Below are 25,638 nucleotides of genomic sequence, written 5' to 3' on the forward strand. Positions count from 1 at the left end.
ATTTTCTAATTTGCTTCACTTTTAAATGCATGCTGCATTGATTGCTGTATTCATCTTCACTGCTTCTTGACTGTTGTAATTTGATTTTATCAGTATTTTTAAAGATTGTATTTAATAAAGGTGCCTTTATAAAAAAAATGCATCTTTACTATTTTTTTTATTTAGTATTATTATTTTTTTTACATTGATCGATAGGAGGAGTCTTTATCGATCTATGCCTAAAATTATTTTGATATGGCAAGATTCACAATTAACACAAGAGACATTGAGTATACACATCAACAAACTAAAAAGAGCTGAATAAAATACAGGAAATTGTACCAATAAATGATTGAAAGTGTATGTAGTGTGGGCTATTGTTAGAATTAGTCCCAAAAATGTGCAGTGTAATGAGCAATTTGGCTTGTATATATAGATACTTGGACTGTACGATATAAATACTCCAAACAAACGCGCATACTACTATCTCATATTCAAATTCACGCATATACCCAGTTGAATAACATGTTATATGTCAGTCCAAGGTGATTGTGTGCGCACAACAAACAGTCTGGTCGCAACTGGCAGGGAAGACTTGCCGCAGTTTTATTTTAAAGAAAAAGATTTTGCTTTAAAATTTGGAATGAATATTGTGTACTTTCAGCTGTGACACCAGCATACAGAGTACATGATCAGAACAGTGCAACCGCACCACGTAGCGTAGCGTAGCGTAGCGTAGCTTTACAGGTCAACGGTTGGAAGCGTTGGAATGGGCCGACATCATATACAGATTGTGTACTTTTGACTCTCAAGCAATCTCAGTATCAAATACATTCTGATTTTACTTGAGTAGTATTCTGAATGGACCTTTACTCCCATCAGAGTAGGATTTTAACTGGCTTTCTTTTACAGTATCTAAGGAGCACCATGGATTACCCAGAAGCTAATTTTTGGAAAACTGGGTTTAACGTGTCAAATTGTCAGCTTCACTTTCAGTTGAAATAAAAGATTAAATCACATAGTATTCAATGAAGATATTGATGATAATTTTCTCTTGAAACAAATTATTTAGCTTAGGAGCGCATTGAAACTACAGAAGCTGAGCATCTAACGAGTTGTATGAAACCATTAGCTTCTGTTAACAATATCTAATGCTAATGCGTCAAATGTGCCATATCAAAATAATGAATAATTTTTTTTGCCGCAATTAAGTTTGAATATTTGTTCTGTAATTGTGTATATATCTTTTAATCTCCTCGCTGGTTTAACTTTGCAACTTTTACAACACTTTTAGCCAAATTTGACAATTGATATAAACGACTGCTAACCAGCTAGTTAGCCAACTAGCATCCTCAAACATGCCCTGCAAGTGCCTTATATGAGTCCCTTCAGAGTCGTGCATGCAGCTCATAGTTTTACTTGCAAAATTATTCAAGAGGAATATACTTTTTAAATGAACCAAGTCTTCCAGCAGAAATAATATGATGTATATGGAAAAAGTGATTGACAATACTGCTTCTGCTCGGTCAATTTACATTGATTTCTCTGACGGGCAGGCGGGCGAATAAAGATTGTCATATTGACAGTATGGAATCAATCATGGTGACCGGTTCTATAACTCAGTCAGTCCAACTAAATGCTTCATTTCCGTAAGAAGTTAAAGCCCTTTGTTATGTTTTGCTCATATAGTGGATATAAAGACGTGAGGAGAAAAAAATAAAATTCAGGCAAAAAATGTTTGCAGCCGAGGAAACTCACCTCAAACTGTTTGTGAGCTGCAGTGCCATCCAGTGACCAAACTGCGTAGAGCCTGAAAAGTAACTACAGTCCATGTTGTCCATTCTTTCAAGGATTTAAAAGCAGTACCTCGTTGTAAAACATTTTTGTTTTACTGAAAATAGCTAGGCTAATGATGCTAGCTAGCAATTAATAAATGCACATCAAGGAAGAAGCCTCCTCCTACAAAGTAATGACTCTTTTACTTTTACTTATAGTTCAGGCTTCTTTTCAACTCATTTAAACCTAACTACAATTTAGAGATACGTATGTTTTTCTAAATTATGTAGCAAAATGGTTGTATAGCCAGAATACTACATTATGAACGACCTCATATTTGTCATTGGACTTTTATTGATTGCGTTATCATTTTTCCACCAGTTTTCCTTTTCTAGCTTAGTCTCTTTTGTGTATTTGATTATTTGTTCAGTTTTGTTCATTAACTCTCATCAAAGAACCAGTGGAGACTATATATATATATATATATATATATATATATATATATATATATATATATATATATGAATAAAATGCTTCCTGGGTCCATATTATACATTTTCTATTACACATTACTTAAAAAACAAACAAACAACACCAACTCGCATTAAAGAAAAATTCAGTTTTTAGCACCTAAGTAGTATGTAAGTGCACAGCTTCTCGTATATTTATGACCAAATCTGTAGGCTCATTCATTTTGATTGATTAGACTTGTATTACACTGTCAAGGCTGTAACACCTCTATGACTTCAAGCAGACCACATATTACTGATAATATTGCTGTATCTCAATAGGAAAACATCAAATCAATGTATCGTTTTTCTTTATTTTGTGTTTTGTGTTTTGTTTTTTGTTTTTGTTAACACTTGCACCCCTTGTTTCAAACTTACTTGCTCTACCCCTGGAGGGGATTCACCGCTCTCCCGCTAGGGGGCGCGCCCGATCAACTCACAGCGTTGATTTCATTATTTTGCAATGATTCTCCGTGTGGTGGGAAAGCGCGACTTGTGACCCCCCCCCCCCCCCCCCCCCCCCAGTCGAAAACTGTCGCGGTAAAAACGGCAGTCGTACAAGCTACAAGGACACAGACTGGAAGGTGACGGGCCGAGTGAACCACACGCACATTTGGGGGGAGATTTCTTCACTGGAACGTCACTTGCAGTAAGTACAACTAGACCACAACTTTTATATTTAAACAGGTTGCATTTGGAGAAACATGCTTGCACATTTACTGAGTGGTTCTTCTTGATAGTTTTGCGTGTGTGTGTGCGTGGGGTTCCCACCGGGGTCCCCCCCCCCCCTTCTTTCAGCATCCACGCTAGATTTTCTTAGCAGTTTTCTGTTTTCTGGATTTTTCAAATCCGTCTGTCTGATCAACTGTTGCACCGCGAGCAGCTCCTCGTGGATCTCACTCACGGAGAACGTTCTGCTGGTCCGGTGTGCAATCCAGTAGTATTTCATTCATTTTTAAGACGTGGGGGATCCACGCCACATGTCTTGATTTTACCCCCACCACCACCCGCTCGCGGGGGATTCTGCAAGTGCTTTAGTACTCGGGAGATTTTTTTTTTTTCCCTTAATCACACTTTTACATCTTCATGCGTAGCAGGTGCATCATTTTTTCCGCTTTTTATTACACTTTTACATCACAAAAAGAACAATCGGGAACTACGATAAGTAGAAAAGTTATATTAAAATATAAGATCAGTATTGATACACAACACAGAAGGGGACTGCATAGTACTGCAGAGAATTTGCAAGTAATTTTTTTTTTTAACAAAATCAGTTTATTTGTCATGTGGCTGCACATTACGAACTGAGCCGGTGTTAACTGTACAGACCTAAGACCCAGGATGTCCACGTGCAACGATGGACATCCTCATGTTCGAAGACGGCGTTAGTTAGGGACCAACTGCGACTCACACAGAAGTCCAGTAACTGAACACCACTCGGGTTCTGGTCGGGCTTGCCGTTCCTCCCCATCACGCCCCTCTAGGTCACGCTGTCATTGCCCTTGTGAGAGAGCCGAAGTCCCCCAGAAGGACAATGGAGTCCCCAGGTGGGGCGCCATCCAGCGCCCTTCCCCGGGACTCCAAGGGGGCGGGGCGCGGGACTCTGACCTGCTGTTTTGCGCATAGGTGCAGACAACAGTCAGGACCCCTTCTCCAACCCAAAGGCACAGGGAAGCAGCCCTTTCATCCACCAGGGTCAACCCCAATGTACAGGCAGAGAGTCTGGGGGCTATCAGAGAGACCACCCCAGCCCTCTGCCTCTCACCTGGAGCAACTCCAGCAAAGGAGAGAGTCCAGCCCCTCTCAAGGACTTGGGCCGGAACCACAGCTATGTGTGGAGGTGAGGCCGAGTATATCTAGCCGCTAACGCTCAGCCTCTCCCGCCAGCTCCGGCTCCTTCCCCGCCAGAGAGGTGACATTCCATGTCCCAAAAGCCAGCTTCCATAGCCAAATTCCAAATGCTAAATTTTGAATGAATATCTTTGACCCACATTTAAGTGTAAATAAAAAAAAAAAAATCCATTTGCATGTTCTCCCTGTTCCTGTGTGGGTTCTCTCTGGTACTCCGGCTTCCTCCCACAGTCCAAAGACATCAAGAGAGGACGAGGCTGATTGATACTCTAAATTGACCGTAGGTGTGACTGTGAATGTGAATGGTTGTCTGTCTCTATGTGTTGGCCCTGTGATGGACTGGTGACCTGTCCAGGGTGAACCCCGCCTCTAACCTGAAGGCTGCTGGAATAGGCTCCACCCCCCCGCCACCCTTAACTGGTAAAATGGTAGAAAATGGATGGATGGTAATTTCCTGTCGCCAACAGTTGGCGCTGTGACTAACGTTCCCCAGAGTGTTCTATCTTGGCACTCCTCCATCATGTTTGGTGGCGTACAGCCTCGTGGTTGTTGCATCATCCTGCTGATGACATATTGCACCAAAAACCTGACCTCCAGTTGTAATTGGAATACTTGCACATTTTAACATTCAGAATAAAGCCTGAAGAGAATGAGAAGATTTTCTTTTCTTAAATTGTGGTTGTTAATCATCTGAGAACCTGATGCTTATTTAAAAGGTGGAGGTAGTTTGAGTGCCTTTGAGGTTCAAAGCAAACGTGGTAAATCCTGCACAGCTATCATCCGCTCGGCTTTACTAGAAATAAGGAAGCAATAAACGCAGAGGTCACCCCGTGCGGCTGTGCTGCATGACTGAGCACAATTAAAATCTTAATCCCAGCTTTGGAGCATCACATTAAAGAGGTGATGCAACCTGCCTCAGGCGCACAGACAGGCTCAGGACTAAGCCTGCCACCTGAAACCAGTTTGACTTCACGCACGTTGGAACCACCGGATGTTTGGTTTAGCCATGACTGACGTGGGACTTCATGTGATATTAACGGCAGCCCTGTCTGGAGTATTGTTTCTTGCCGTGCTGGCTCTGCTGTGCTTCTTTACCTGCAGATTGGCAGGATCGCTTCCTGTGGGCGGGCCTGGCAGCTTCTGAGGCGAATGCCGTTTGGCATCTGGCAGTTAGGAGAGAAATACTGTGCCTCGTTTTTTGTGTGTGGTGGCTGCGGATGGCAAGTAGGTGCAGGTTTTTCTGTTCCTTTTGGATCAGAGTTGCCCACTCTCCCTGGCACGGTTTGACGTTACAGCAAGGAGGTGGTGATGAGGCCAACTTTCTGACCTGTTTGGAGTTTAATGTTACAAGTGTGGAGGATGGAGCTGAGAGACACTTCTGGTAAATGACAACAAGCCAGGAATTGAAGCCCATCTAAATATTTTTTTTTTTAAATTGATGTAATTTTAAATCTCCTGGAAAGCACTTTTAAAAAAAAAAAAGAGCTGGATTTAACCCTTTGATGCATCCAATCGAACAAGCGCAAAGATTTTACTCATCCCTGCAAATGTTAACATCTGAATTTAAATTATGTTCATTTATGCTTCTAATGGAGATGAGTTTGAGTTCAGTTAACAAACCAGAAGGACTCCAACCAGACAACTGCACACATGGGGCTTCATTCATGAAATGTTCCCTTTGCAGAAAGGGTTTCATACACACTGTGTTTTAGAGTTCGTTTAGTCTTGCAGTTGGTTTAGTCTTAGTCTTACAAAGCCTGATGGTGGTGGCTCGTTGCCTTTTAGCCAACAGGCTTTGCTGCCTGCCTGCAAGGCTAAAGTAGCAGTTTAAAAAAAACAAAAAAACCTTTTAGTGAAAGAACGAGAGAACTTTTCATGAATGAAGCTCAGTGACTTTTAACAAGGGGTCTACAAATAATTGAAAGAGTGAAGTTGTTTAGTTTTTCGATAAGCATGCCCTTTTTTCCCCTCTAAATGAGATGTTTAAAGTGTAATATAACCAATAGACCATTTATGTCTCAGAGGGATGGTTGTTGTTTTGTTTTGTTTTTTTAAAGCCGGCCTTATTTTGATGTCGATCTTTAAAGTTCTTCTTGTCTCCAGCACAAGCCATGCTGTTCTTTTGTGGCAGCTCTAGAAATTTGGGGCGGAAACAAACGCAAGGTGAACGGTGTCACGCTCCTGCATGCAGAGTCCGACCGGGGTTCACTGAATATTCCTCCACGGTGCAGACAGAGTAAATTTCAGTGAGCTGCAGTCAGTCTGTACATACAGGAGCAATGACCTTGCATTTGTTTTTGCCCAAAATTACTGGCCTCCTACAAAGGAAAAGCCTGGATTGTGCCAGGATGAGAACTTCACCAAACAACATCTCGCATGTTTGAAAACTGTAGGAGTGATTCATTTGAAGAATTGGAATATGTGACTATGTTTCCAACATGAGTGCTTCTTCCTGGAGTTTCCTTGACTTGGCATCTCTGCTGGGTCTGTGAATAGAACCATCGGGTTTTAATCAGAATTTAATCAAAGTCCTGTGTCACGATGGTCATTTTTTTAATCTTGTGGCATCCAGTGATAGGTGTCGCACGTCAATCAAGAGGCTTCATCTCCTGAATAATAATCAGCAATGATGCCGGAGTTTGTTGTTTTCACCCTCTTTTTTCCTTCATCTGTCATTGGACTTGGATCTTCGAGGAAAACGTACCTTGTGTTTTTTTGTTTTGTTTTTTTACTCGTTGTCAATCATGTCCAGTCAATCATTTGGCGTTAATCGGCTTTGTTATGGACCTTAAACCCCTGAGCGCAATGGCGCTCAATCCAATTAAAATGACCTTGACTCCAAGCGCAAGGAAGAAAAACGGAGGGTGTGGATAATTACAGATGAAAGCCAGGACTGAATTGGCCAGGACTTAAAAAGACCCCTGTTGTCGTCGTTTCCTTTCACAGCCAAACCTCGATCTGAACTTTAGCAAGCGTTCCTTTAGTTTCTGAAGCGAAGCCTGATGGCGGGCCGAGAGATGTGGCTTAATCAAGCGAGACCAGGTTTAACAATCTACCACAAATAAGAAAGTCTGTCCTCTTCACAGTTAAGAGGTTATATTGTAGAATTTGCAGCCCTCCATCTCTGAACAACAGCCTTTTTCCTTTTGTGAAAGATGTGCCGAACTGAAAAATGCCCTCTCAGTTCAGATCCCCGGTCACATAGTTCACCTGTTTGTTAATTTATGCCACCAAAGTAAAAAAAAAGTGAATTTCTTCACAATTTTATATCAATATCAACTCATGTAAAAGAAAATATGAAAAGACATGCAACATATTGCATCGTTACAAAGATCGGTCAATCGATGCAAAATCAGAGCACGGATCGGCCTTTCTTGGTGCACCTTTATTTTGAAACTCCCATGACACATCCACTTCAATGCTGTCAGTTTTATTCTATGATTATTTAAAAGAATTGACTTTTTAAAATATCTCTTTTATTTTATTTTTTTTGTGTCCACGGATTCATTATTAGGTTTTTCAGAGCCCAGGGATAAAATAAGAAATTCGATTCCAGTCGCATTTTTTGAGGCGATGGTATAAATGTAGTTGATGGTGGTGACAAGCGAGTGTACGTCATCTCATGTCAAGCCTCAGAATACGAATTCTAGTGCGGACTTTGTCAGATCATCAAATACTGTATCAATGAACAAATGATCAATATATAATATCACCGATTTACATCCCAATTTTAGCCAATAATATCATGACATCCAGCTCTCAATCAATCTTGTCATTTTACTGGAACGCACAAATGAGTTGATTAGTTTGTAAAGTCCCGTATCTTAACGTTCAACACCTCCAACCTGGACCTTTTCCCCTTAGACAACCTCGTTTCAGGCCCATTGGCTCAAATCTGGTCATGTTGAGGAAAGTGAGATCAGTGACAGTACTGAATTATGCTCAAGGCATTTTTACTACATTACTACATTTTTAACTACATGGTACACAAGTTGGGCTTCATCTCTTTCTCTCTCCCCCATGGATACTCATCCCTGTTCTGACACGCTCTGGATACACCCAGTTTCAGCGTTCCAGCCAAATTACCGTCAGTTATTTAACACCTTTCCATTATGTTTCCATGCAAAGAAAAGGACTCCTGTCATGCCCGTTGGACAACTTTAATTTGCCTGAGATGAGCGCGAGTAGTCGTGGTGTCCCCTGTTTTCACCTGCTCATTATTTCCGCTGTGCGAATATTGTTAAGTGCAGCAGTAAATCAGGGAAAAAACATGTTTTCTAAGCCAACTCACCGCAGAGTAAACACATATTACAAGAGCCTAATTACTGCTTTGCCTCCTTTCACTTGCAGCTGTGAAGCCGTTTTCTCAGCATCTCCGAGCGTCACGTTCTGGCTGCACAGAATGTCGCCTCAGTCAAACACAGGCGGCAGCTTGACGGTGACGGCGCTGCTTATTATCGGCTCATGTCTGTTGTCAGGTGGCTTGGGCAAGCCACCATTCCCTGGTAAGTTACTGTGCTGTTCACCACTCACGTCTATAAAAAGAACGTATGTAAGTTGTTTGGAGGGTCATTTGTAGCGTGCAGAAATGTATTTATACGAGTAGATTTCCTATTTATAAAGCACTTCTTGTGTTTTTGTCGTCGGCTGGCACCGCAGGAAATGACAGGAATTCCTTGTTTTAATACATTTCCTTAAAAAAACATCATCCTTTGTTATATTTTGTATGCCGGTAAAACTTGCCAAACACAAAAATGTGCAATTGTACATGCTTTTGTTCATCGAGTTCTCATAGCGTGTTTTCCTGGACTGGTGCACTTTGGGGTCGAGTCGATAACGTCGTCACGCTAAGGGCAGAAAAAGTGCAAAGCAGGTTTTGCCTCTGGGTTGGTGAGCGGTGAAGATGTTTCGCCTCTCTTCTAAGAGGCGTCTTCAGTTCCAAGTCGTTGCTGGCTTGTAAGACTGCGCGGATGTGAGCCTCTGTACAGTCGCGTGTTCGTTGCGACTGAGACCGAAGAAGTCTCCTGGATGAGAGGCGAAACGTCTGAAAGGAAACTGAAACAGTCCAGTTGCCTAAGACACAGCACCTAAGAGACACCATGAAACCGTGATACCATACCAAGAAATCACTTTAACATCCATGCCTAATCTTCCCGTAATGTTCTGAAGAATGCCTCTCATTTGACAGCCCTGTCAACCTGCATCTGTCTGGTATTTATTTTATATTCTAATGCACAGAACAAGAGAAGGATCCCAAGTTTTGGAACGTGTGGGCGCAGAAGACCTTGCAGAACGCTCTGACGCTGCAAAATCTCAACCAAAACAAAGCAAAGAACCTCATCCTCTTCCTCGGAGATGGTAAGGGGATGCGTCAGTAATGGTCAAGGCTGAAATACCCTGAAAATATGGAACAAAAAGCTGATATGTTTCACATTGAATTAGATTTCCTTAAATGTAATTCGTCATTACGGCGAATAGATGGTGGAAATAAACCCCACTGTGCTGCCACCAGATCACTAAGCTCATCTTTGTGCTGCCTTTCTCGTTGGACGAACAATAACTTTTGTCCTCCATCGGGCCTCTGCGCTGTCTGCTTGGACTAACATGACATTCTTGCACAGTGCTGCATGCATGGTCATGTTAGTGTAGCTGGAGAATAACAGGCAGCATCTTACGACTTACACAAAAATGGAGATGTAGAGGTGTCAATTACAACACTGGAAAGTTGGGAAATCACGAGATTCTATTACAGACTTCCCGATAGAAAATTTAATAAACGTATCCCTGAGTTTTTGTGAGACGTGCAAAGCGTTAACAATGCAGCGTCTCTTTTCACAAAACTGTAAGTGATCAACCTGACCCAGGGTGAACCCCACCAGGGATTTTCCTTACAATTTGTTTTTGTTCCTGCACATAATACAAGGTAAATATTCCTGACAAGGTTCTGTTATACTGCTCTCATGTTTTAACATGATTCTCTTCGATTTCAAGCTTGAGAAAAGGATTGAAAAAACAAATGGAAACAATTCGTTCACTTCTAACAGGACAAGAGGTGGACTTACATTCCAGAATCTGATCCAGGAATCAGTGGAAAGAAAAGTTGGAGATCAGGACAAATCACATTATTCATAATGTCATCATATCTTGGGATTCGGAATCAAGATAATCCTGACTAAGTCAAATTATTATTTTTTCCTTCTCCTGCCAGTATCCACTTGTGCAGGGAGATTTCTTTTTTCCGCTGAGCCGCTCAGTCACGAGTTGTTAGTTTAGACTAGCAGCGGTCATCTTGCTCCAAAATGTCAATAAGAATAAAGCTGTTTGGTGTAAACTGAAGGTTGTCGCTCAATGAATCAATCAGTGTTTATGTTTATGTGCATACACGTACACGCATAGGCACACGCGCATGCACACACACACACACACACACACACACACACACACACACACACACACACACAGGGGGTAACACTCCTAACGCTTGACCTGTTTTTTCAGGGATGGGCGTTCCCACTGTGACAGCAGCTCGAATATTGAAGGGTCAGCTGAACGGACAAAGCGGAGAGGAGACCCAGCTGGAGATGGACAAGTTCCCCTTCGTGTCTTTAGCCAAGGTGATTTATCATCTGTCACAGCACTGAAGCTGCTGTCACCGTCGGCTGCTTCCTGACAAAAATCATCCATTGTGAAAATTCAAAACAGGCCTCATAGAGTAGCATGATTATTTGTACCCCAGGAAACCTTAATCTGTTCAAATGACAATGAAGCATTCTCTAGTTTTCTTTTTTGTGAGTAAATTCAATGAAAAGACAGAAACTATTTCACATTACCTGGGTTGACAAAACCGCAGAACTCCATTTTCTCCAAAAGAAAAGAAAATGCAAAAACAACGAGCAAACTTAATAGATAGTACTAATAAAAAAGAAGAAGTCTGCGAAGACTGAAATGTTCCTTGTTTAAAATGAGCTCAAATCCTGCAGTTAGAATCCCGCAGTGCTGATACTCCAAACTCCTACTACGCCAAATCTGCATTAATCCACAGCTAAAAATAATCTCAGCCCCTAATCCTGTTTGAGTTTGCTAAAAACTGGAGTGCCCATCATTTTTGTTAACTTACTCTGGCTCTTCTTTTTATTATTATTATTTTGCTGGTTATCGCGGCGAGACGAACAAAAAGATAACATTGATGAAATAAATGAACACAGGATGAATTTTATAACGTCGCGGAACAAAAAACACAGTCAATCAAAGTAGATTGCTAAACTAGAAGGGCTCAGACCTCCTCTGGGGTGATGTGATAGCAGCTGATGCGCGAACAGATTCACTCATTTGCACCGCGTGGACCGAAACATTTGTGGAATGAGGTCATTTTGCTCCTGATCCGTCTATCACGGTGGTCAACGACGATGCTGTATGATTGTATGAACTTCGTCACACACGCATCATTGATGGCTGGCCCACCTGGCCCAGCCATTTTCACCTGCCTCCAGTATTTCATTGATTGTCAATCAGCCATCAGCACCATTAAGATAATAGCTCTATCTGACTAAAGTTAATTGATGCACCAAACTACAAGCCTGTCAGGCTTTTTTGCTATTATAGTTGACTTTTTTTTTTTTTTTTGCTAGTTTCATTAAAGCTTTTCCATCAGTTAGTTAATTGCTGGAGAATTCAATTTTCAGACAGCTGATTGCTTCGCCTCTCCCTCATTGTTTCACCTGCTTCAATCGGGACCGACGATGTCAGCCTCATCAGTGCCTTTCCTCATTGTTTTCATCTCTCTGCAGCTTTTCATTTTGACGTTGCTGCGGTTCAGGAGGATCCATCAAAAAAACAAAAATCCATAAACGGCTGCTACGGAAACATGACAATTTGTAACATCTGAAAGTGAAAGAAATTCTTGAAATCATGTTTATCGGGTGTCTTAATTTCAAATCAGACAAAAGTGATACTTGAAACCTGTTTGGTGGACACAAATTAAACATTTGTTTTGATTTTTGAGTTTCTCAGTTGGACGCAAAAGGTACTTTGGTACTTACTCAATAGTAACACATCTTGTCTAAGACCAACTGATGGGATAAGATAAGATAAGATAAGATAGGTACTTTATTTGTCCCAAACTGGGAAATTCTCAAATTCTGTCTGGATCTGTTTGCCGGATCGATCCAAACAAGAATTTATGCTTTATGCATGTTTTTGATTTATAGACTTCAGTTGTCTGGAGGACAGATCGCTCTCCGTGGTGCTGATCCTGCCCCCCCGTGAACAGAATAAAACAAAACAAACAAATAATCACTGATGATTTCCTCTCATTGGTGCTGAAGCAAACTGTCTCTTTCTCTCTCTCTCTCTCTCTCTCTCTCTCTCTCTCTCTCTCTCTCTTGCATACACAAAGGTTCACATGCTGCCTCTTTTTCTTTCATTTTTTTTGGACCCACCCGCTTGAACCCATCACATTTTCAGAAAGTTCTCTCCAAACAGCCCACCAACATCACCAGTATCACGATAAACAAGTCCAGAGGAGATCAAATCACTCTGGTTCCATCCCATAAATGCTTTTCATCTCTGTTTGTTTATCTGTTCTCCTCCAGTCCAGAGTTCAGAGGCAATGAATCTTCTTCCTTCTAGCATTTAAATAAGAGCAACACAAGTCAGCAAGCTAACGACACAAGCGAGCACAATAATGAACTGTAATTGCACTACGAGCGAGACAGTCTTCTAATTCCCATGACTTTCTGGGAAGAGTAAACATCTGCTAGACACTGATGTGTTTGCACTTTTTCAATACCTGTTCAAATGATCTCACACCACCTTGGATGCATCGATTTCACAGGCCTTCACACCTCACTGCCCCTGGATGCATGAAATTAACAATCGTGCATGATTTGTTGACAGAAGGAAAAGTAAAGGCTGATAATTGAAGCCACTGTGCCGTCTGGTGAGCGTCAGGTATAAACAAGCAACAGCCATCACAGGGCTATCAGGGCTCATCATGAGGGTCACAAACAGTCTTGAAGTAACGTGTCAATGACTTTTATCTCTGCAGACGTACAACACCAACGCACAGGTGCCAGACAGTGCTGGCACAGCCACAGCTTACCTCTGCGGGGTCAAAGCCAATGAGGGCACAGTGGGCGTGAGTGCAGCTGCCGTTCGATCCCAGTGCAACACCACCAAGGGAAATGAGGTCACCTCCATTCTCAGATGGGCCAAGGACGCAGGTAGATAAGTAAAACTCGGGACCTTTTCAAGGACGTTTTATCTACTGGAATGCAGAATTTGTCAGTTGCACATTGTTCGGTGTTTCATGTCGGAGGTAACCTCATTTTGTGTGTTAATGCGGTGTCGCTGAATGGGTGGGATACGCGCTCAGCACCTTCATCGCTCAAAGCAATGACTTTGAAGTATTCTTGAAAGCCATGCTCCTCATTCATGTTTCTGCTCGTTCTTCTTTTCAGCTGTTATCTTTGAAACAAAAGTTATCCTCGAAGCAGTTTTACGTGACATTTAGTTGACCCAAAGAGTCCATTTTTTTGATGCCCGTCCTACCATCTTTGGTGTAAAGTTTCTTCATATTTTTTGCTTGTTTTTCTCACCTTTCTGAACCCTGATTTTCATCCTCGAACCAGTCTTTCGCTTGAAAGACTGATGTAGACCTCATGAGTATTTGTCATAAAAGAGTTACGGTCAAAAGCCTCGACCTCTATAAGAGTCTCAGTATTTGAGAATGTAATTTCTCCTCTCAAGGATGTGTTCATGCTGTTGTGGACACGTATTCTGTGCCGCCCAAACTGGCCGCGCAGAGATGTGAAAGGACTGAATAGTGTGGATCATGGCATGGTGATGGTGGGGATAAAGTCTGGGGTGGGTGGGTGAGGAAGGGTCACATTGTGTCTTTGTGTGGGTTTAGTGGTTAAAGATAAAAAGAAATCCAATCATTCCTCTGAGAACATAAAACAGTGCCCTCCTCCACAATGCAAATAGAAGTGTTTCTCCCAAAGTTTTTCTTTTTTTTTGTAAAGGACAATCATGTTTAATGTGAAAGGACATTTGTCCACCCGTCAGTGGCGGGTGTTATTCTCAGTCCGGTCAGAAACATGTTTACCCTGCAGATGGGTAAAGGGGAAGCGTCGGATACGGAAAGGCCATTTTCCCAGTCGCCTATTGTCACATTTCATGACATCATGTGTAGACACAAGCGCGTGAGGTGCAGCGAGTTCAGTGGTAGCGAGGTCACGCTCAGGTAGCCCGAGTGATGGCACAGGCAGAAACTGAAGCCTTAAATGAACTAGAGCTCTGTGTGCTGAAATGCATGTGTATTCTATGATTCAGCATTGAAGAGAGTGTGATGAATATTTCCAACTTTAGACAGTTGTTATTGCTCCAGCTACGACCCAGCTACCGACGAGACTGACCACTGTGCTGGTACGTAAAACTGCGCATCAATATCATCTTTCTGTCCTTACTGGCTGCAAAGCGTTCTCTTTCCTCTTTATTCAATCAAACAAAGCTGTCAAAGTTCTGCCAAGTCTAAATTTGAGTATCTGAAGTCAAATCAAGGGACCTCAAAAGTTCACGATACAGAGTTCCCTCTGTGTGCTCACCCAGCTCAGCGAAAAAAAAAAAAAGAGAGAGAGATCCAGCCGAACACTGGCCCTGTTCAGCCTTGGTACCAACATGCTTCCCGAGTGATCGGATCACAAGTGAACAAGCACCAGAATGCATCTCCACTTGTCTCAAGTGAACATGAATGCCATGATCTCAATTCCCTGCTTCACATGCAAATTGCATCATTTCCAGTACTGGTATGCCATCTTGTTTTTTCCAGAAGGGCATTGTTATTTGTTACTGGTAGGATGAGTTATACATTTCCCACGTGTCAAATCTGTCAAGGAAAATAAAATCCAAACAGAATAGTACAATACAAGTGTGGTGTCAAAGGAAATTCATCCCCTAGGAGTGAGGCAAGAATGGAAATTTCCGGCATTGTAAAATAATAATAGGTTATTGTAACGCATGCCAGTGGACGATAAAGTTCACTTGCCGTCCTTCATTGTGACTCATGCGGTCATGTGCGGTCACACTGCTCAGGAGAATGACCACCTCTGATTGTAGTCAGAGTGATTAGTTCTGAGTGTCTTGAGTGTGTCCACACCTGGACACCCAGCTGTCTGCTTGTGATCGAACCAGCAGGACTCATGTCAACTACCCTGACTCTAAACTTTGTGTGTGTGTGTGTGTGTGTGTGTGTGTGTGTGTGTGTGTGTGTGTGTGTGTGTGTGTGTGTCTGCTGCAGGCAAGTCAGTGGGAATAGTGACTACAACTCGTGTCAACCATGCCACCCCCAGTGCTTCCTACGCCCACAGTGTGGACCGAGACTGGTACTCGGACAATGAGATGCCAGCTGATGCAGTACAGGGCGGCTGCAAAGACATCGCCAGACAACTCTTTGAAAACATTCCCAACATCGATGTGAGTCAAATGTCTTCATTAAGCTGAAATGAGAGGTCAATAATCAGCAGCTACGTGGCTACTTAGTTCATTTTTAGATTCATTTCCTTCTTCCCTTGAGGCAGTGAGTCTGTGTGGGACTGTCCGGGTCGTCATGTGAGGTGTTTGTTACGGATGATGTTGAGAAGACTTTAGGGAAATGGAAAATGGGTTGTATTTATATCACTTTTTTCCATCTAGACAATCCTTAAGTGCTTTGCAATGCTGCCTCACAGACACACACACACACACACACACACGGACACACACACACGTACACATTAATGGCTGGTTTGTCACAAAAGGGGCCAACCTGCTTCAGCAACACAGTTGTTTGGGAAATGGAAAATTTTTATTGAGTAACCAGAAACTGGTATAATCATAATCAGCTTAAAATCCATCAGCTAGTGCAGACGTCTGGGCGCTCCAGCTGATGAGTGGGAAAGTTTGGAAGCCACCATTTAGAATCAGCAGATAAAGAGAGAGAACTGATAACTGAAAGGTGAGGGTGACCCATAATAACCCCCCCCCTTGTGTTTAGGGTTTCAGTGGAGCATCATTTCAGCTTCACGTGCAACTTTTGTGTGTGACTTTATTTTCTGTACAGTTTTGACTACACATCTTAAATCCTCTCTCTTCTCATGCACACTCTAAAGGTACTAAGATAACACACACACACACACACAGATCTACTCATCTTAATTCTGCCAATTTATTCCTGTTACATCAACGAACAATCAGAGCGTGCTCTAATGGAGGCCACTAGGATACCTTATCGTTGACATGAGCAGAAGAAATTGGTGAAATTGAGATTACTCAACTTTTCCCTGAAGATCTGTGTGTGTGTGTGTGTGTGTGTGTGTGTGTGTGTGTGCGCGTGTGCGTGCGTGTGTGTGTGTGTGTGTGTGTATTTGTCTGCTGCAGGCAAGTCTGTGTTACCTCTATACCTTCGGCTATTCTATGCTGGAACTTACAATTATAGTGCAGCACCGCAAACACCGTGAAGGTTGCATCCTCTGTAATATCCAGCTACTTCAAAAGGCTTTTCCCCCCTCATACTCGGTTTAGACGCCTACAAACTAATTTTGGGCCTTATTTAAATGCCACAAACCTCACAGTCTAAAAATGCACGTCTCAAATGTGTTGCAGGTGTGTCCAAACCCACCGCTGCCCGTTCAAAAGTGCATGATCAGGGTGCAGAGAGGTTTCTGTTAGTCTTTGGCATGTTTTGGGTCTTAGGAAGAACGTAACTGTATTTTGGGGTGAACTTGGGGTGACTCCAAATGACCGTCATGAAAAGAAATGCTACCAGGAGATTACAGGTGTCTGTTACTGCCTGTCAGAGAACCGAGAGTTCGCCATGGTGCTGCTCCTCCCCAGGAGACAGGTATGTGGCCTTTGGCTGCTAGACCCCGTGGCTCTGCGGTGTCCCAGTCCTCTGTCCCTTCAACAAACCCAACTGATGGTGCAGATTAAAAATGTGTGGGTTGAATTTACAGGTTCCTATCGTGGGTTTTTTTCCCCTTGAAAGTTTTTTCCATCTCTGCTCTGTGTCCTATTGCTTTCGTTTGATTGGCAGACATCAAACTGACCGGGATATACAAAGCCACCTCTGGTCTGATAATTTACCAGTTTCATACCTCGCTACGCTGACAATCTCACGTTCTTATTTTCGTCTTTCTTTTGTCTTTAAATTATTGTCACGTATATGACAGGCTTAAGTGGTTAATCATATGTGAATTGAAGTTGAGATAAACTAATCAAGAGGCGACTGCACAGTTCATGTAAAATTCGATTGAAATCACAATCTTGTGTGTTGATGTTTGTCAACGATTTCGGAGGTCCTGCTCATTTCTGTTTATTCGGTTTATACTTTAATAGTTGGTCACATTTATAGCGCAGAGCTTGTCAGCGAACTGTTAGAATAAAAGTGTCTAAGATAATTGCTAGACTTATCATCTTATCACTCTGCCCTGATAATATACTGTGTTGTTTTGGTGTTTGTTTTTTTTTCATTTCTGTTCCTTTCATCACGTACGTTGCCGTGTGATTTTTCATGTTTGCTGTTGCGTACCTGCCCGTGTGGATGTCGCTTGTGCAAGAAGTAACTGGAACTCAGAGTAGGAACAAAGTTTTTATTGTAAGTTTTGCAATTGATTCCTGCTTCCTGAAAATCCCGTTGAGGAAAAAACAATGAGTCAGCCATGTGCGTCACCGTCCCATTTGAAGAGACACCAGGAGGGGCGCATTCACATTGTGTGGAATTTCAGGTCCCTTATCTCAATAACTGCTCTTTCATTTTTTTGTAACCATTTTCCAATGGTTGGTGGTTGATTACACAACACAGACAAAACACTCCAACTCCATAGAACTGCAACTTTCCGTTGGCCAATAATTGGTTAAGGTTACATCAGAGTTGCAGTCGTTGCTCGAATTGACTTTTTCATCCAGTGATTTGATGCTGCAGTTTTTTTTACACACTCTGCTAAACATCTACTTGCTTTTGAAAAACCTAACCTGAGCCCTTTAAATTCCTGTACCATGCACATGTATCAATCATCCCTATACCATATGTTTTTTTTTTCTTCTTTTGTGGGTTTTCCAGGTAATTTTGGGTGGAGGGAGGAAGTATATGTTCCCCAAAAACAAGTCCGACGTAGAATACCCCGACGTCATGAAGCACAGCGGCACACGGAACGACGGTAGAAACCTGGTGCAGGAGTGGATTGACAAGATGAAAGATAAAGTAAATTTCTCCACCTCTTTTCACGCCTCTCATTTCTCCGCACCCTCTTTTATCCTTGCAGTCACATTTACATATTCAGGAGTTGAAAGGGACTTTTACTTGTCACACTTTGCTGTACGTTTGTGTCTTTCTTCTAACTCTGCAGAGAGGTCATTATGTATGGAACAAGAAGGAACTCTTGTCTCTGAACCCCAGCAGTGTAGATTACTTACTGGGTGAGTCTCAAGTCTCAGAGTCATTATGAAACTCTTATTGAAGTGTAAATGCATCTGCCGTGGGCTTACTTTCTGTGTTTCTGTTACGCCAGGTCTGTTTGAACCCGCGGATCTGACATACGACTTAGAGAGGAACAAAGAGACGGATCCCTCACTGACGGAGATGGTGCAGGTGGCCATCAAGATCCTGAGGAAGAACCCCAATGGATTTTACCTGCTTGTAGAAGGTGAGTTTGCACCATCAGGATGAAACTGTACTCCTCTTTTGTTCTGGTGATGGTGTTATAAAGAGCTGTAAGACTCCTGTCATTTTAAACTCGGGCACTCGTCCTGGACTCAATGCTTAATAGGGAGAGAAGGGATTGGATTGGTTGTTGGACAGCATCTACCTGGTGTACTCTTCTTCCTCCTGAACAGAAATAATCTGACTATTTACCTCATTTTGAATCAGATAAAATCTTGATATTGAGGGCTTTCACATGTGTTTGTCATAGAATACTCCATTCATGTTACACACAACCAAGCAAAGTGCGACCAATGACTGAGGACGCCCACTCTCCATCCCCACATTTGTGTTTCTGTCTCTAACATGACTTGAATGTGAACCCTTATGCTTTTGTAGATTACCTGGATAGAGACGCAAATTCTCGTGCTAAAAATGGACGAGAACACGCCGTCCGCACACCGCACCTTGCAGACCATCATGTTAGCGGTGACATCTTTGACCAGTCACAAAGGAAGAGAAATATTTTTATCAGCTTAAGTTATTATGTTGACCTGACTTCATTACACATGAAAAGAGAGAAGAAAACACTCAATGAGAAAATAGCATTTAAGAAGGATGAACCCAGGAGAGGTCAAGGTCAACATAAGGTTATCTCTGTGGGGATCCTTTGGATAATATTAAACACTGTGTGCGTCACTGACAGAAACTTAACACCTTTGACATTTCGCAGCCATTGTTTTTTGGCTGGTCCTCCCATCTCTGCTCAGTATTGGACTGATTCCAATCATCTCTGTCCCTTTTAATCATTTAGACACCAAACTATGTTCCAGCATTACTGGAGTCAACTTTGAAGGCTGAGTTGTTGTTGTTGTTTTTTTTGACAAAAATACAATTTGGTCAGTGGATTTCCAATATAGTCACCTCATCTCACCTCTCACGACCCAGGTGTGTATGAGAGGTTGGCAGGTCTACGCATGAAACAAATATGACTAACAGCCTTTTGAATAAACTAACAGTCTAATTACCCTTGAGCCACAGGACATGGCTTTTTCTTAGGGCTCTAGCCTCATATTTACATGAAGTCATCCAAGGGAATATCCGGGAAGCTTTCTGAATTTCTACCAACCTTTTATCGGGTGATTTTCTTTTCAAGGATCATGTTCAAAATAGATAACAAGAGAAAGCCTGTAACATCCGGAGACATTCAGGGGGAATAGAAAGGTGGAATATAGAGTAGAAAACAAAAAAGTAGGCAAACAAGGACAAGACAGCCAAGGACTCAGTGACCAGAGAGGAGGGAGTTAATGAGTTGTTTGGAACAGTATCTGTGTTTGGTGTTGATGACCATGGGTGCATCCTAAAAAAAAGCACAGTTTGAGCGGCTGGATGACACCTGCATGTGTGCCAACAGCTTAACTGAGAGTGTTTGCGTGTCTCTTTTAGGAGGACGAATAGACCACGGACACCACGAGGGAAAGGCTAAGCAGGCTCTGCATGAAGCTGTGGAAATGGACCGGGCCATCGGCATTGCCGATCTGATGACCAGCATCCACGACACTCTGACCATCGTCACTGCTGACCACTCCCATGTGTTCAGCTTCGGTGGTTACACACTCAGGGGAAAAAACATTTTTGGTAGGTAACGGTGATCAAACAGGACACAGACCGTATATTCTTGTTCATTTATGGTGATTATAAGATCCAGTGTTGTGTCTCCATCTACAGGACTGGCCCCCATGTTGAGTGATGTTGACCAGAAGCCCTTCACTTCCATCTTATATGGGAACGGACCAGGTTTCAAGATTGTCAACGGTGTCAGGGAGAACGTCTCAACCATTAACTACCGTAATGACAATCATTCACCCACCATAGTCGTGCAGTCACGAGTTCATCCTAACCATCTTTAGCTTGTATGAAGGCTCAGAAACCTTTGGACATAATCAGATCTAAACTCTCTGATGAATATTAAAATCACCCACTGTGACGTCACAGTTCATTGCACATAGCGGGCAGCACTTACACAAGGTCACAGAAAGAGGATGTTCTATATTCTGGGGGCTTGTGGATTTCATCTTAAACTTGGACCACAACAGCTGTTCTCTCACTGCTGCGCATGATCACTTCCTGCTCCGGCCTCGCTGATAAAAGTAGCTGTGTGCTTTGAGTACGCCCCGCTCATCCTGATGCTAGTCAAAACATGGATGGCAGATACTGGAGCTGCTCCTCGTTGTCTGTGGCGGGCTGAATCAACAGCAGCGGGTCGTCAGTAAGAGGAGAGGGGCGTGAGCTGGTTAGGGTGATGGGATAAGGACGCTGTTGGTCCTAGATGTCAGCCCGCCCTGTGATGCTGACTGCTCCTGGGAGGTTGTCCTTGCTTTGTCCGGACAAGTGGGAACATTCCGTGCCACTTAACTCCCATCGGTTCTTTCTATCTGCATCGTGAGCGTGTGTGAGATATCTGTGTGAGGCAAGAAGGGAACAGGAATGCTCCCTGACCTCGTGAGTCCTGAGTCAAAGAGGCTGGTCCTCTGTTCCCATACTCCTTTGCCATTTACCTATACTGGGGTGTTGGAGGCTGAAGGCTACGTGAACCTCCTTCATTTAGTTATTCCATCCATCCATCCATCCATCCATTGTCTTCCGCTTATTCCTACATTAAGGGTCACGGGGGGGGCTGGAGCCTGTCCCAGCGTCAACGAGCGAGAGGCGGGGTTCACCCTGGACAGGTCGCCAGTCCATCGCATATAGAGACAAACAACCATTCACACCTATGGTCAATTTAGAGTGTCCAATCAGCCTAGTCCCCCATTGCATGTCTTTGGATGGTGGGAAGAACCGGAGAGAACCCACGCATGCACAGGGAGAACATGTAGACTCCACACAGAAAGATCCCATGCCCGAGCCGGGACTCGAACCCGGAACTGTCTTGCTGTGAGGCCACACTGCTGACCACTGCACCACCGTGCAGCCCCATTTAGGTATTAATTCCAACAAATAGAACACAGCAGGGATGGCAATTTCTTTTTTTTTGGGGTGGCCAAGAAGCATCACCGTTTATTCCGATGGGATTTGTACATTGGATTTGGGATTATTTTAGAAAATAACCTCTGTGACAAGTAAAAGTTTATGAGAGTTCTACATCTTGTGCAGCGAGATAATCTTCACAAATGAGAACCACCTTTGTGATTTGTTTGCATCACTGCATTCATTCAAAGTACCTTTCTTTGTCACCGCCACCACCACCAGCTTCCGGCTTCCTCTATTTTCACAATGATGATCCACAGCTACGGTCTTGTTGACATTTTTAAGATGCATAAAATAAAACTCATGAGTGTGATATATATTGACTTACTGTATCCCGTAGAGCAAAGCATCCCAATTCCCGAACCTGTGTAACCACAGGAGTTGTTTTCAGGCATTTCCATTGAAAACCCATTTAGAAACCCACTTAGAGACGTGGGAATTGGATGTTCAGTGCAATGTTAATTTATTTCTTGATTCAAGTTAATTCCTGTGCCTCTCTTTGTTTAAAACATTAAAATCATTCCCCTTTGATACAAGGTCCTTTGACTTAAAGCATAGACTTAAATAGTATTCTGTGAAATGTTTTATGCAACCAAGGTGTACTTCTCTCTTTTTAATGTGTACTCGGTTGAACAAACTTAGCAGCCAAGTCCACATGTTCTCTGCTTCGCCTGAGAGCTGGTGGTTATTCTCCTGCACTAAAACTCTAACAATAGGCAACTTTAATCAGTCCTGACAGCTTTAAGAGGCTGTCTGAAGGAGCAAAGAGCGAAAAATGTCTGCTAATGAAGAGTGAAGTGAAGTACTTTTACTCCTCAAAGCACAGCAGTGAGTTCTCGATGAAGTGATGATCTCTGGGTGGGGTTGAGGGGAGTTGTGAGCACATGCGGCTCTATATATATATATATATATATATAGTTACAGAATGAGCATGCCTCCAGCACTGACTTCTTCCCAGTGCTAAAAGTATGGCGTTGAACCGCTCTAGTGTTGCTAAACATATGAGAGAGCCTGGATCTGAACACGATGAACTCTTCTGGGCTGAAAGCAGGTTATTAAATCGTTGTAGTTAATAACTCAGAGGCAGGAGGGGATAAACTTTGAATATTGGAGCGGCTTTTGGGCCTCTGCTTACCTCGGGAAGCCAGGTCCTGGTTCTGGAACTCCTAAGCAGGCAGGGCTGATGCCAGCTGTCCAGCTATCCTCATTCTTCAGTTGTTAGGGTTTGACTCGGCAGCGGCCTGGCTCTCCACTGAGCCAGTACCTGGAGCTGTCAGTCTTAAACATATGGCAGTTAACGGAGCAAATGTTTTTTAAAAAAAATCCTACTTTTTAAAGAATTAACAACATTTTTTTTCAGAATCAGTGAGATAAGCTGTTAATTAAGATAAACAAAGGTGATTTTTTTTTTCTTTTGGACAAAACAAATAATTATCTGTTTGATCATTTAGTCCTTAATTTAGAAAAAAAAAAAAAAAACAGGGCTGAATTTGTTCCCCCCATGAAAAAAAGGATGTCATTAATTCAGAAAACTAGGTTTTGTGTCCCTGGAGCCGATTCAGTCAGTTCTTACGGCAGCACAGTAGCGTGGGAATGAATAAACAGACTGTCAATACATGTTTTATTGGCTGGAGTTGTTTGGAGCCCTGTGATTTTCTGGCTAAGCTTGGCACGGTTGGTGTAACCAGTGGTGGGAAGGGAGGGTCTCCTCAAACAGAGCGACTTTTGAACTGATAGAAGTGACACACACACACACAAAAACACGATTGTCTACTTCATCCTCCAAACATACGGTAATTGATTTATCAAGCCCCTGAATAGAAGGAAGGCAAACGGAAAACCAGGAAACGGAAGCAGACTGTGGTATGAACACGCAGAAAAAAACGCCCTAAACGCCCACCAAAACTATCAAATGTAAACATGGATTTTTAGAAGTTTCTTAAAATAGGCAAAAGATTTGTATGGTAGTTTTACTTTAGAGTCCCAAATCATTACTGCAATACATGAATTAATGATATCTGACTGATATTACACAGCTGCGTTCATTTCTGTGGGTTAGTTTAAGGGTCTGTCTCATATATAGAAATATAGAAAATATTTTTAAAAAAAACTAAAATTCCATTTATGCTGGACAGACATGGATACAAACTGCGCTTTGATGGTTGGGGGAGACACAAACTTCAAGATGGGGATTGTAATCTTTACTGCCCCAGGAGTTAAACAGCGAATCTTTGTGTTCTTTCCTTTCAGTGGAAAACAACTACCAGGCCCAGGCAGCTGTACCTCTCAGCATGGAGACCCACGGAGGAGAGGATGTGGCTGTGTTTGCGAAAGGACCCCTTGCTCACCTGCTTCACGGGGTCCACGAGCAGAACTACATCCCCCACGTGATGGCCTATGCAGCCTGCATCGGTCAGAACAAGGCACACTGCATGGCTCGCAGCGGGACCACTGCTATACGCCCCGTCCTCTCTAGCGTGGCTGCCGTGTTCACAGTCACCCGACTTCTGTGCTGACCTTCCTCCCAACAACAAGATTTTATATTGTTGCTGTTATTTTTAATTCCTCTAATTTTACTGTAATCAATTTGAACACTGGACCACTTTGTGAATTTAAATGTTTGATGCATAATGTTGTATTGGGGGTTGTAGGTTGTTCAGGCAAGTTCAGTTCATGTAACACAACAACTATGGATGCACTAAAATGAGCAGTGGCATGTCAATGATCACCATACAAACAGAGATTTGTCTGTTGAATAGTTTTTAATGAAGTGGTTCAGGATCTGTTAAACTCTTGTAATGAAAACCCTTTACTTTTCCATAGATGCATTGGCTTTGTCTAATTTTTTTTTAATGTGCGGATAACAAAATCTACCTCATAAACTTACAAAACGTTTCATGTAATTACAGTATGGTGTGTTCAAATGGAGGAAATTTAATGTATAATTGACAAAAAAAGAGGCAAACTATATCACTGATAACTTGGCACTGAAAAAGCTCACTTACCATTGTTTTGTCCAATAACAGAACTTCTACAATCTTGAAACCAATAAAGGAAATGTGTCAAATTTCTGGAACTTTCTGGCTAGTTTTGTCAAAACATATTTAATCAATCACGTCATGCAACAACACTTGGCGCCATATAGAAGTTCTTTCAGACATCTCAGTCTTGCATCCCTGAGGTTCCCTTTGCTTAAGGCTGCCATACAAACAACTTAATTGTAATTAATTTTGTTCCGGTGAGGCTGTGAAACACAAGAGTCACAGAAAAGTATGGGAAACATCAATGGATTTCCATCCTTTTTCCATTTTCTGCTGGTTATCCTGTTTAGGGTCGCGGCACCACTGTACCATGAATGGATTTATTGTTAAAAAAGTAGGAAAGTAACAAACAGGGTGAACTACGAGTTGGACAAAGACTGAAAGCTGAAACTTTTAAAATACAGACTGAATCAATCAAAGAAGAAACAGGAGGGCTGATAGGGTGAGAGGCATTGCTGTGACAGAGGAGGACTGACACAGCTGAGCACAGAAAAAAGGAGGGAAAACTGACAGGAAGTGAAGTCAGACAAGACACAAGAGGGGAATTCCTTTTCAAAATAAAACAAACTCAATTCAAAACAAAGACTAATACAAAACAATGGAAAAACCCACAGGAGTAAAACACACAGTCCATAATTAAACACTCAGACGGGATTGTGACATAAATGGTTCGTCATCACCTGCGAGGAAGGCTGTTTCAGCTCTTTAGTGCTGGTGCTGGATTGTTTTGAGCAGCACTGAGGAGGAAAGTGTTGCAACTGAATGAAGAGAAGAAAGGTTC

At 42.4% G+C, this 25,638-nt stretch overlaps 1 protein-coding gene across 2 annotated transcripts; it reads left to right on the plus strand.

Moving 5' to 3' along the window:
* Nucleotides 1-2,791: 2,791 nt before the first annotated feature.
* On the plus strand, nt 2,792-24,881 carry alpl (alkaline phosphatase, biomineralization associated). 2 transcript variants are annotated; one of them, XM_086200086.1, is made up of 12 exons: nt 2,792-2,913; nt 8,466-8,620; nt 9,354-9,473; nt 10,614-10,729; nt 13,162-13,336; nt 15,412-15,587; nt 18,211-18,351; nt 18,497-18,566; nt 18,659-18,793; nt 20,236-20,427; nt 20,518-20,637; nt 24,067-24,881. In XM_086200086.1, exons 2-12 carry the CDS (start codon nt 8,518-8,520, stop codon nt 24,330-24,332), a joined length of 1,614 nt encoding a protein of 537 aa, XP_086056212.1. In that variant the 5' UTR covers nt 2,792-2,913; nt 8,466-8,517; the 3' UTR covers nt 24,333-24,881. The 2 variants fall into 2 exon arrangements, with proteins under 2 accessions (XP_086056212.1, XP_086056211.1); XM_086200085.1 differs by lacking the exon at nt 2,792-2,913 and adding an exon at nt 5,042-5,496.
* The last annotated feature ends 757 nt before the right edge of the window (nt 24,882-25,638 follow it).

This window comes from Aulostomus chinensis, chromosome 3, assembly GCF_037954235.1.
Source record: "Aulostomus chinensis isolate RoL2024-O1b breed Wild chromosome 3, RoL_Achi_v1.0, whole genome shotgun sequence".
Lineage (NCBI taxonomy): Eukaryota > Metazoa > Chordata > Actinopteri > Syngnathiformes > Aulostomidae > Aulostomus > Aulostomus chinensis.